At 46.7% G+C, this 12,937-nt stretch overlaps 1 protein-coding gene across 1 annotated transcript in view; it reads right to left on the bottom strand.

Annotated features, from left to right (window-relative positions):
* GTPBP1 (GTP binding protein 1) overlaps positions 1-12,937 on the bottom strand; it is a 47,335-nt gene that overhangs the window by 23,496 nt on the left and 10,902 nt on the right. Inside the window, exon 3 of the mRNA XM_038756081.1 lies at positions 4,074-4,315. Coding sequence (XP_038612009.1) covers positions 4,074-4,315 — 242 coding nt within the window. The remainder of the gene's footprint in view (positions 1-4,073; positions 4,316-12,937) is intronic.

The raw sequence follows: 12,937 nt of genomic DNA, 5'->3' as shown, positions 1-12,937 counted from the left end.
CTGGACTAAGCGCTTGGAAAGCACAATCTGGCCACAGGTAGAGACATTCCCTGCCCAACAATTCATTCATTCAATCATATTGATTGAGCGCTTCCTGGGTGCAGAGCACTGGACTAAGCGCTTGGGAAGTCCAAGTCGGCCACATCTAGAGACGGTCCCTACCCAACAACGGGCTCACAGGCTAGAAGGGGGGAAACAGACAACAAAACCAATAGACAGGCGTCGATACCATCAATATAAATAGAATTATAGATGTTCATTCATCCAATCGTATTGATTGAGAGCTTCCTGTGTGCAGAGCACTGGACTAAGCGCTTGGAAGGTACAATTTAGCAACAGATAGGGATGGTCCCTACCCAACAACGGGCTCACGGTCTAGAAGGGGGGAGACAGACCACAAAACCAGTAGACAGGCGTCAATACCATCAATATAAATAGAATTACAGATGTTTATTCATCCAGTCGTACTGATTGAGCGCTTACTGTGTGCGGAGCTTGGGAAGTACAAATGGGCAACACCTAGAGACGGTCCCTACCTGACAACGGGCTCACAGTCTAGAAGGGGGAGACAGACACAAAACAAAACACGTAGACAGATGTCAAAATCGTTAGAACAAATAGAATTATAGCTATACGCACATCATTGACAAAATAAATAGAATAGCAAATATTCACTCATTCAATCGTATTGATTGAGCGCTTCCTGTGTGCAGAGCACTGGACTAAGCGCTTGGGAAGTACAAGTTGGCCACATCTAGAGACGGTCCCTACCCGACAACGGGCTCACGGTCTAGAAGGGGGAGACAGACAACAAAACAGAACATGTAGAGAAGTGTCAAATCATCAGAATAAATAGAATTAAAGCTATACGCACATCATTAACAAAATAAATAGAATAGTAAATATTCATTCATTCAATCGTATTGATTGAGCGTTTACTGCGTGCAGAGCAACGGACTAAGCGCTTGGGAAGGACAAATGGGCAACATATAGAGACGGTCCCGACCCGACAACGGGCTCACAGGCTAGAAGGGGGGGGACAGACAACAAAACAAAACGAGTTGACAGGTGTCAAAACCGTCGGAATAAATCGAATTCTAGCTCTATACATATCATTAATAAAATAGAGTAGTACACAAAACCAGTAGACAGGAGTCAAAACCGTCAGAATACATAGAATTCTAGCTCGATGTACATCAGTAATAAAGTAAATAGAGTAGTAAATAAAACCAGTAGACCTCAGGGGGCAAAACCGTCAGAATAGAGTTCTAGCTCGATGCATATCATTAATAAAATAAAGTGGTAAAGAAAACCAGTAGACGGGGCAAAACCGTCGGAATACATAGAATTCTAGCTCGATGTACATCATTAATAAAATAAGTAGAGTAGTAAATAAAACCAGTAGACAGGGGCCGAAACCGTCAGAATAGAGTTCTAGCTCGATGCATATCATTAATAAAATAGAGTAGTAAATAAAACCAGTAGACAGGGGTCAAAACCGTCAGAATAAATGGAGTTCTAGCTCGATGCATATCATTAATAAAATAAATAGAGTAGTAAATAAAGCCAGTAGACAGGGGTCAAAATCTTCAGAATAAATAGAGTTCTAGCTCGATGCACATCCTTAATAAAATAAATATAGTAAACAAAATTAGTGGACAGGGGTCAAAACCGTCAGAATAAATAGAATTATAGCTCGATGCACATCCTTAATAGAGTGGTAAACAAAACCAGTAGACAGAGGTCAAAACCGTCAGAATACATAGAATTCTAGCTTGATGCACATCATTAAGAAAATAGAGTAGTAAATAAAACCAGTAGACAGGGGTCAAAACCGTCAGAATAGAGTTCTAGCTCGATGCATATCATTAATAAAATAGAGTGGTAAAGAAAACCAGTAGACGGGACAAAACCGTTGGAATAAATAGAGATATAGCTCAATGTATATCATTAATAAAATAGAGTAGTAAAGAAAACCAGTAGACAAGGGTCAAAACCGTCGGAATAAATAGAATTCTAGCTCGATGCACATCCTTAATAAAATAGAGTAGTAAATAAAACCAGTAGACAGGGGTTAAAACGTCAGAATGGAGTTCTAGCTCGATGCATATCATTAATAAAATAGAGTGGTAAATAAAACCAGTAGACAGGGGTCAAAACCGTCGGAATAAATAGAGGTATAGCTCAATGCATATCATTAATAAAATAGAGTAGGAAATAAAACCAGTAGACAGGGGTCAAAACCGTCAGAATAGAGTTCTAGCTCGATGCATATCATTAATAAAACAGAGTGGTAAAGAAAACCAGTACACAGGGGGCAAAACCGTCGGAATAAATAGAGGTATAGCTCAATGTATATAATTAATAAAATATAGTAAATAAAACCAGTAGACAGGGGTCAAAACCGTCAGAATAGAGTTCTAGCTCGATGCATATCATTAATAAAACACAGTGGTAAAGAAAACCAGTAGACAAGGGGCAAAACCATCGGAATAAATAGAGGTATAGCTCAATGCATATCATTAATAAAATAGAGTGGTAAAGAAAACCAGTAGACAGGGGTCAAAACCGTCGGAATAAATAGAATTCTAGCTCCATGCATATCCTTAATAAAACAAATGAACAAAACCAGTAGACGGGGTCAAAGCCGTCGGAATAAACAGAATTCTAGCTCGATGCACATCCTTAATAGAGTGGTAAAGAAAACCAGTAGACAGGGGTGCAAACGGTCGGAATAAACCGAATTCTATTTCGATGCACATGGTTAATAAAGACAATAAGTAGAGTGGTCAATGCGGGCAGGCGGGGCGAACGGCTCACCTCCTCCAGGAGGCCTTCCCAGACTGAGCCCCTTCCTTCCTCTCCCCCTCGTCCCCCTCTCCATCCCCCCATCTGACCTCAATCAATCAATCGTATTTATTGAGCGCTTACTGTGTGCAGAGCACTGGACTAAGCGCTTGGGAAGTCCAAGCTGGCAACATCTAGAGACAGTCCCTACCCAACAGTGGGCTCACAGTCTAAAAGGGGGAGACAGAGAACAAAACCAAACATACTAACAAAATAAAATAAATAGAATAGATAGGTACAAGTAAAATAAATAGAGTAATAAATATGTACAACCATATATCCATATATACAGGTGCTGTGGGGAAGGGAAGGAGGTAAGATGCGGGGGATGGAGAGGGGGACGAGGGGGAGAGGAGGGAAGGGGCTCAGTGTGGGAAGGCCTCCTGGAGGAGGTGAGCTCTCACTAGGGCCTTGAAGGGAGGAAGAGAGCTAGCTTGCCCTTCCCCACAGCACCTGTATATATGTTTGTATATATTTATTACTCTATTTATTTATTTTACTTGTACATATCTATTCTATTTATTTTACTTTGTCAGTATGTTTGGTTTTGTTCTCTGTCTCCCCCTTTTAGACTGTGGGCCCGCTGTAGGGTAGGGACTGTCTCTCGATGTTGCCAACTTGCACTTCCCAAGCGCTTAGTCCAGTGCTTTGCACACAGTAAGCGCTCAATAAATACGACTGATTGATTGCCAACTTGTCCTTCCCAAGCGCTTAGTCCGGTGCTCTGCACACAGTAAGAGCTCAATAAATACGATTGATTGATTTATATGTTTGGTTTCGTCGTCCGTCTCTGATTGATTGATTGCCAACTTGTCCTTCCCAAGCGCTTAGTCCAGTGCTCTGCACACAGTAAGCGCTCAATAAATACGATTGATTGATTGATATGTTTGGTTTTGTTGTCTGTCTCTGATTGACTGATTGCCAACTTGTCCTTCCCAAGCGCTTAGTCCAGTGCTGTGCACACAGTAAGCGCTCAATAAATACGAATGATTGATTGATTGATATGTTTGGTTTTGTTGTCTGCCTCCCCCCTTTTAGACTGTGGGCCCGCCGTTGGGTAGGGACGGTCTCTAGATGTGGCCAACTTGGCCTTCCCAAGCGCTTAGTCCAGTGCTGTGCACACAGTAAGCGCTCAATCAATACGATTGATTGATCGATTGGATCTGTAGAAATGCGCGGTGGTGCGGTGTGTGGGTCCCGGGCGGGCGGGCTGTCGGGCGGCCTACCTTGCTGGTGAGGTCGAGCTCGGGCTCGCCGTTGAGCGGTTCCCCGTCGTCGCTGCAGTCCGAGGGGCAGGCCGCGCCCAGGCGGGAGGCCCCGGTCCCGGTCCCGGTCCCGGTCCCGGTCCCGGCCCCGGCGAGCCCGATGATCCCGGTCCGGGCGGGCTCCGGCGCAAACACGGAGGGCGGCGCGGCGGCGGCGGCGGCGGCGTGGGGGGGGCCCCGGGGAGCCCAGCGCGGGGGAGCCGCTCCGCTCCGCCGCCATCTTTAACTACTTCGCCCCATTCCCCGCCCTCTCCCTCCCTCCCTTCCTCCCTCTCCCCCCACCCGGCTCATTACCCTAACCCCGCCCCTGCTCATTTACATAACCCGCGTTCGCCTATCCCAGACCGCCCCCTCCGCCATATTACCCTAACTCCACCCCTGCTCATTTGAATAATCTATGCACCCTCAATCCGCCCACCACATTACCCTAACCCCGCCCCTGCTCATTTACATAACTCAGGGCGCCTATCAGGCCGCCCCCTCTGCCACATCAACATAAACCCCGCCCTTGCTCATTTGAATAATTTATGCATCCTCGATCCTCCCACCACATTACCATAAAACCGCCCCTTATCATTTACATGATTTACTCGTGCCTAATTCAGACCGCCCCCCGCCACATCACCATAACCCCGCCCCTGCTCATTTACATAATCCACGCGCGCCTATCTCGGACCGCCCCTTCACCATATTACCCTAACTCCATCCCTGCTCATTTGAATAATTTATGCAGCCCAATCCTCCCGCCACATTACCCTAACCCCGCCCCTGCTCATTTACATAAGATACGCGTACCTATCAGAGCGCCCCCTCCGCCACATTACCGTAACCCCCGCCCCTGCTCATTTGAATAATTTACGCACCCTCAATCCGCCCACCACATTACCATAATCCCCGCCCCCTTTTCATATACATAATTTACGCGCACCTATCTCAGAACGCCCTCTCCGCTACATTACCATAACCCGCCCCTGCTCATTTACATAATCCACGCGCGCCTATCTCAGACCGCCCCCTCCGCCACATTACCCTAACTCCATCCCTGCTCATTTGAATCATTTATGCACCCCAATCCGCCCGCCACATTACCCTAACCCCGCCCCTGCTCATTTACATGATTCACGCGCGCCTATCAGACCGCCCCCTCCTCCACATTACCCTAACCCCGCCCCTGCTCATTTACGTAATTTACATGCGTCTATCAGACCGCCCCCTCCGCTACATTACCCTAACCCCGCCCCTGCTCATTTGAATACTTTATGCACCCTCAATCCGCCCACCGTATTACCATAACCCCCCGGCCCTGCTCATTTACATCATTTACGCGCGCCTATCAGACCGCCCCCTCTGCCACATTACCATAACCCCGCCCCTGCTCATTTACGTAATTTACATGCGCCTATCCCAGAACGCCCCGCCTCCACATTACCATAACCCCGCCCCTGCTAATTTACGTAATTTACGCGCGCCTATCAGACCGCCCCCTCCGCCACATTGCCCTAACCCCGCCCCTGCTCATTTGAATAATTTATGCACCTCGAATCCTCCCATTACATTACCATACCCCCGCCCCTGCTCATTTACATAATTTACGCGCGCCTATCTCAGACCGCCCCCTCCACATTACCCTAACCCCGCCCCTGCTCATTTGAATAATTTATGCACCCTCAATCCTCCCATCACATTACCATACCCCCGCCCCTGCTCATTTGAATAATGTGGGCGCGCCTGTCTCAGACCTCCCCTCCGCCACATTACCATAGCCCCGCCCCTGCTCATTTGAATACTTGCTCCTCAGACCGCTCCTCCACATTACCATAAGCCCGCCCCTGTTCATTTGAATAATTACGCCCGCCTCTCTGACCGCCCACCTCACATTACCATAACCCCGCCCTTCTCATTTGAATAATTTGCGCGCGCCTCTCTGATTGCCCTTTCGGTACATTACCATAGCCCCGCCCCTGCTCATTTGAATAATTTACGCGCGCCTCTCTGCCCTTTCGTCACATTACTATAGTCCCGCCCCTGCTCATTTGACTAATTTATGCGCTCCCTCAGTCCACCCCCTCGGCTCCCTTAATCATCGTTCACGCCTCTCAACCACCAATAATAATAATAGTAAAAATAGTAATCATGGCATTTCTTAAGCGCTTACTATCTGCAAAACGCTATTCTAAGCGCAGGGGAGGTTACAATCCCGGCTCCGCCACTTGTCAGCTGTGTGACTTTGGGCAAGTCGCTTAACTTCTCTGGGCCTCAGTTATCTCATCTGTAAAATGGGGATTAAGACTGAGTCCCCCGTGGGACAACGTGATCACCTCGTAACCTCCCCAGCGCTTAGAACAGTGCTTTGCCCATAGTAAGCGCTTAATAAATGCCATCATTATTATTATTACAAGGTGATCAGCCCCAAGGGGGAGGGGACTCACGGTCTTCATCCCCATTTTACAGATGAGGTAACTGAGGCCCGGAGAAGAGAAGTGAGTCGCCCAAAGCCACACAGCTGACAATTGGCAAGGCGGAATTCGAACCCATGACCTCGGACTCCAACGCCCGGGCTCTTTCCACTGAGCCACGCTGCTTCCCTAACCGCCCACCTTCCAGACTGTGAGCCCGCTGGTGGGTAGGGACCGTCTCTTATGTCGCCAACTTGTACTTCCCAAGCGCTTAGTACAGTGCTCTGCGCATAGTAAGTGCTCAATAAATACGATTGGATGAATGAATGAACCAACCGCGGCGGTCCCGCCGGAGGGTCGATGAATAATTCGCAAATTCAAAAAAGAAATCGTACAACACTTCATGTACTCAATCGTATTTATTGAGCGCTTCCTACCCAACAACGGGCTCACGGTCTATAAGAGGGAAGACAGACAACAAAACAGAACAAAACAAGTAGACAGGCGTCAATACCATCAAAATAGATAAGTAGAATTGTAGCTATATACACATCATGAATAAAATAATAGAGTAATAAATCTGTACAAATATACACAAGTGCTGTGGGGAGGGGAAGGAGGTAAGGCGGGGGGGCGATGGGGAAGAGGAAAGAAATGCCATTATTATTATTATTATTATTATATTTTATATTAATGTATTTATTTATATATAAGTATATAAATAATATATAATATTATTTATTTTATATAATGATAATTTATTATCATTGAGAAGCATGGTGGCTCAGTGGAAAGAGCATGGGCTTTGGAGTCAGAGGTCATGGGTTCGAATCCCGGCTCCGCCACATGTCTGCTGTGTGACCTTGGGCAAGTCGCTTAACTTCTCTGGGCCTCAGTTCCCTCATCTGTAAAATGGGGATTAAGACTGTGGGCCCCACGTGGGACAACCTGATCACTTTGTACCCCCCCAGCGCTTAGAACAGTGCTTTGCACATAGTAAGCGCTGAACAAATGCCAATATTATCATTATTATTATTAATAATAATAATAATAATAACAAAAGGGGGGCTCAGTCCGGGAAGGCCTCCTGGAGGAGGTGAGCTCTCAGTAGGGTTTTGAAGGGAGGAAGAGAGCTAGTTTGGCGGATGTGTGGAGGGAGGGCACTCATTATTGAGTTCTTACTGTGCGCAGAGCACTGTACTGAGCGCTTAATGTTGGTATTTGTTAAGTGCTTACTATTCATTCATTCAGTCGTATTTATGGAGAGCTTACTGTGTGCAGAGCACTGTACTAAGCGCTTGGGAAGTACAAGTTGGCAACATATAGAGACGGTCCCTACCCATGTGCCAAGCACTGTTCTAAGTAGTACTGGGGGGGGGGGGGGGTACAAGGTAATCAGGTTGTCCCACATGGGGCTCACAGTCTTAATCCCCATTTTACAGATGAGGTAACTGAGGCCCAGAGAAGTGAAGTGGAGAAGCAGCATGGCTCAGTGGAAAGAGCACGGGCTTTGGAGTCAGAGGTCATGGGTTCAAATCCCGGCTCTGCCAATTGTCAGCTGTGTGACTTTGGGCAAGTCACTTCACTTCTCTGGGCCTCAGTTCCCTCATCTGGAAAATGGGGATTGAGACTGTGAGCCCCCCGTGGGACAACCTGATCACCCTGTAACCTCCCCAGAGCTTAGAACAGTGCTTTGCACATAGTAAGCGCTTAATAAATGCCATTATTATTATTATAAGTGACTTATCCCCCCTTCTAGACTGTGAGCTCATTGTTGGGTAAAGGGACCGTCTCTATATGTTGCCGACTTGTACTTCCCAAGCACTTAGTGCAGTGCTCTGCACACAGTAAGTGCTCCATAAACACGATTGAATGAATTCATTCATGTCATGAAAGTGACAGAGACAGAATTAGAACCCACGTCCTCTGACTCCCAAACCCAAGCTCATTCCACTCAGCCACGCTGCTTCCAGGCCAGGGGAAGGACATAGACTGTGACCCCGCTGTTGGGTAGGGACCGTCTCTAGATGTTGCCAACTTGTACTTCCCAAGCGCTTAGTACAGTGCTCTGCACACAGTAAGCGCTCAATAAATACGACTGAATGAATAAATGGGCCGGGGGTCGACGGCGGGACAGACTGTGAGCCCACTGTTGGGTAGGGACCGTCTCTATGTGTTGCCAACTTGTACTTCCCAAGCGCTTAGTACAGTGCTCCCTCTCTCCATCCCCCCATCTTACCTCCTTCCCTTCCCCACAGCACCTGTATATATGTATATATGTTTGTACATATTTATTACTCAATTTATTTATTTATTTTACCTGTACATATCTATTCTATTTATTTTATTTTGTTAGTATGTTTGATTCTGTTCTCTGTCTCCCCCTTTGAGACTGTGAGCCCACTGTTGGGTAGGGACTGTCTCTATATGTTGCCAACTTGTACTTCCCAAGCGCCTAGTACAGTGCTCTGCACACAGTAAGCGCTCAATAAATACGATTGATTGATTGCTCCGCACACAGTAAGCGCTCAATAAATACTATTGATTGATTGATTGATTGATTGAGAGAACGAGGCCCAGGGAAGAGCTCAGCACAAGAGGAGGGGAGGCTGCGGGCTGGGCTGGTGAGCTGTTCCTTCCAAGCGCTTAGTACGGTGCTCTGCACACAGTAAGCGCTCAATAAATAGGATTGAATGAATGAATGGGAGGAGAGAAGGGAGGTGAGGTAGGAGGGGGCGACGTGATCGACAGCTTGGAAGCCAATAGTGAGGAGTGATTGAAACGTCACTTGCCTGGCTCTGGGAAGGAAGGAAGGAGGCAGGGCCAGAGGTTTCCCCGCGACGGGTCGGAAGCTTTTTTTCCATGGGAAAAGAGGGGTGTATGGTTGGAATAATAATAATAATAATAATAATAATAATAATAATAATAATGATGACATTTATTTTATTAAGAGCTTACTATGTGCCAAGCACTGTTCTAAGCGCTGGGGAGGTTACAAGGTGAACAGTTTGTCCCACGGGAGGCTCACAGTCTTAATCCCCACTTTACAGATGAGGGAACTGAGGCACACAGAAGTGCTGGGGAGGTTACAAAGTGATCAGGGTGTCCCACGGGGGGCTCACAGTCTTAATCCCCACTTTACAGATGAGGGAACTGAGGCACACAGAAGTGCTGGGGAGGTTACAAAGTGATCAGGGTGTCCCACGGGGGGCTCACAGTCTTAATCCCCATTTTACAGATGAGGGAACTGAGGCACAGAGAAGTGAAGTGGCTTGTCCAAGGCCGCACAGCAGACAAGGGGTGAGATCGGGAGCAATAATAATGGCATTTGTTAAGCGCTTACTATGTGCGAAGCACCCTTCGAAGTACTGGGGAGGTTACAAGGTGATCAGGGTGTCCCATGGGGGGGCTCACGGTCTTAATCCCCATTTTACAGATGAGGGAACTGAGGCACAGAGAAGTGAAGTGGCTTGTCCAAGGCCGCCCAGCAGACAAGGGGTGAGATCGGGAGTAATAATAATGGCATTTGTTAAGCGCTTACTGTGTGCGAAGCACCCTTCGAAGTACTGGGGAGGTTACAAGGTGATCAGGGTGTCCCACGGGGGGCTCACAGTCTTAATCCCCATTTTACAGATGAGGGAACTGAGGCACAGAGAAGTGAAGTGGCTTGCCCAAGGTCGCACAGCAGACAAGGGGTGAAATCGGGAGTAATAATAATGGCATTTGTTAAGCGCTTACTATGTGCGAAGCACCCTTCGAAGTACTGGGGAGGTTACAAGGTGATCAGGGTGTCCCACGGGGGGCTCACAGTCTTAATCCCCATTTTACAGATGAGGGAACTGAGGCACAGAGAAGTGAAGTGGCTTGTCCAAGGCCGCCCAGCAGACAAGGGGTGAGATCGGGAGTAATAATAATGGCATTTGTTAAGCGCTTACTGTGTGCGAAGCACCCTTCGAAGTACTGGGGAGGTTACAAGGTGATCAGGGTGTCCCACGGGGGGCTCACAGTCTTAATCCCCATTTTACAGATGAGGGAACTGAGGCACAGAGAAGTGAAGTGGCTTGTCCAAGGTCGCACAGCAGACAAGGGGTGAAATCGGGAGTAATAATAAATGGCATTTGTTAAGCGCTTACTATGTGCGAAGCACCGTTCGAAGTACTGGGGGGGTGATCAGGTTGTCCCACGTGGGGCTCACAGTCTTAATGCCCATTTTACAGATGAGGGAACTGAGGCAGACAAGTGGGTGGAGTCGGGATTTGAACCCATGACCTCTGGCTCCCAAGCCCGTGTTTTTGCCACTAGCTCATGCTCGTGTTGGAAGGGTGGGTGGAAACCTTAATAATAACAATAACAATAATAATAATAATAATTTTTAAATGCTTCCTGTGGGGGTAAATACAACATAAAAGACCCTGCCCTACTGAGAGCTCACCTCCTCCAGGAGGCCTTCCCAGACTGAGCCTCCTTTTTCCTCTCCTCCTCCCCATCTCCCAGGCCCTACCTCCTTCCCCTCCCCACAGCAACTGCATTTATGTTTGTACAGATTTACTACTCTATTTATTTTACTTGTACATATCTACTATTCTATTTATTTTGTTAATGATGGGCATCTAGCTTTACTTCTACTTATTCTGATGACTTGACACCTGTCCACATGTTTTGTTTTGTTGCCTGTCTCCCCCTTCTAGACTGTGAGCCCATTGTTGGGGAGGGACCGTCTCTCTATGTTGCCAACTTGTACTTCCCAAGCGCTTAGTACAGTGCTCTGCAGCAGCGTGGCTCAATGGAAAGAACACGAGCTTTGGAGTCAGAGTTCATGGGTTCAAATGCTGGCTCTACCAATTTTCAACTGTGTGACTTTGGGCAAGTCACTTAACTTCTCTGTGCCTCAGTTCCCTCATCTGTAGAATGGGGATTAAGATTGTGAGCCCCCCGTGGGACAACCTGATCACCTTGTAACCTCCCCAGTGCTTAGAACAGTGCTTTGCAATAGTAAGCGCTTAATAAATGCTATTATTATTATTATTATTATTAATAAATACGATTGAATGAATGAATGAATGAGGGAGAAGAGGTACTGAATCCCCATTTGGCAGGTGAGGAAACTGAGACACAGAGAATTTGTTAGAATTTAATTTAAGAATTTAAGAATTTTTAAATTAAATTCTAATTTAAGAATTTAGAGAAGCAGCGCGGCTCAGTGGAAAGAGCACGGGCTTTGGAGTCAGAGGTCAGGGGTTCAAATCCCGGCTCTGCCAACTGTCAGCTGTGTGACTTTGGGCAAGTCACTTCACTTCTCTGTGCCTCAGTTACCTCATCTGTAAAATGGGGATTAAGACTGTGAGCCCCCAGTAGGACAACCTGATCACCTTGTAACCTCCCCAATGCTTAGCACAGTGCTTTGCACATAGTAAGTGCTTAATAAATGCCATTATTATTATTAAGTGAATTGCTCAAGGTTATATGTGGCAGGTAAGTAGCAGGTGAATACCAATATGATAGCGCTGTAAAACAAATGTACATAATAATTGTGGTATTTGTTAAGAGCTTACTATTTGCCAAGCACTGTACTGAGAGCTCAGGTAGATACAGTGCAATAGGGTCAGACACCGTCCCTGTCCCACACGGCCTAAGCGGGAGGAAGAACAGGTATTTCATCCTCATCTTATTCATTCATTCAATCGTATTTATTGAGCGCTTACTGTGTGCAGAGCACTGTACTAAGCGCTTGGGAAGTACAAGTTGGCAACATATAACAACATCTTACAGATGTACAGCTAGGTTAAGTGACTTGCCCACAATCCCACAGCAAGCAAGTGGTGGAGACAGGATTAGCACTCAGATCTCTTGACTCGCACGCCTGTGCTCTTTCCACCAGGTCACGCTGCTTCGTGCACGGACAGTCGAAAAAATGGATTTTTAAAAAGATAAACAACTAGGCAAAGCGGGAACCAAGCCATATAAACAGGCCTCACCACATTCCTGGCTGGCCATCTAACCCAGAATGTGGCGGTTTCTCAAGGGGTGTATTTTTCCAGGGTTAGCAATCGTAGTAGGCCTCCGGAGAAGAGCTACAAGGAGGAAACACTTCCACTGCCCAGGAATAACAATAATAATAATAATAATGGCATTTGTTAAGCGCTTACTATGTGCCAAGCCCTGTTCTAAGCACAGGGGTGGATACAAGGCAATCAGGTTGTCCCATGTGGGGCTCATAGTTTTAATCCCCATTTTACAGATGAGGTAACTGTGGCCCAGAGAAGTGAAGTGACAAATAAAATTGCAATTTCAAACTTCTGGAAAATTCCCGTTTAGGCCTTTACTTTCCAGTGAAAAAGTAAAAGCGGTGGGGAAATTGCCAGGTCTCCTAGTCTCTGCTCAATTATAAAAGCAAGAAACACAATAATAATTATGGTATTTGTTAAGCGC

Source organism: Tachyglossus aculeatus, chromosome 14 (assembly GCF_015852505.1).
Source record: "Tachyglossus aculeatus isolate mTacAcu1 chromosome 14, mTacAcu1.pri, whole genome shotgun sequence".
NCBI lineage: Eukaryota > Metazoa > Chordata > Mammalia > Monotremata > Tachyglossidae > Tachyglossus > Tachyglossus aculeatus.
This window is presented reverse-complemented; position numbering and strand designations above follow the sequence as displayed.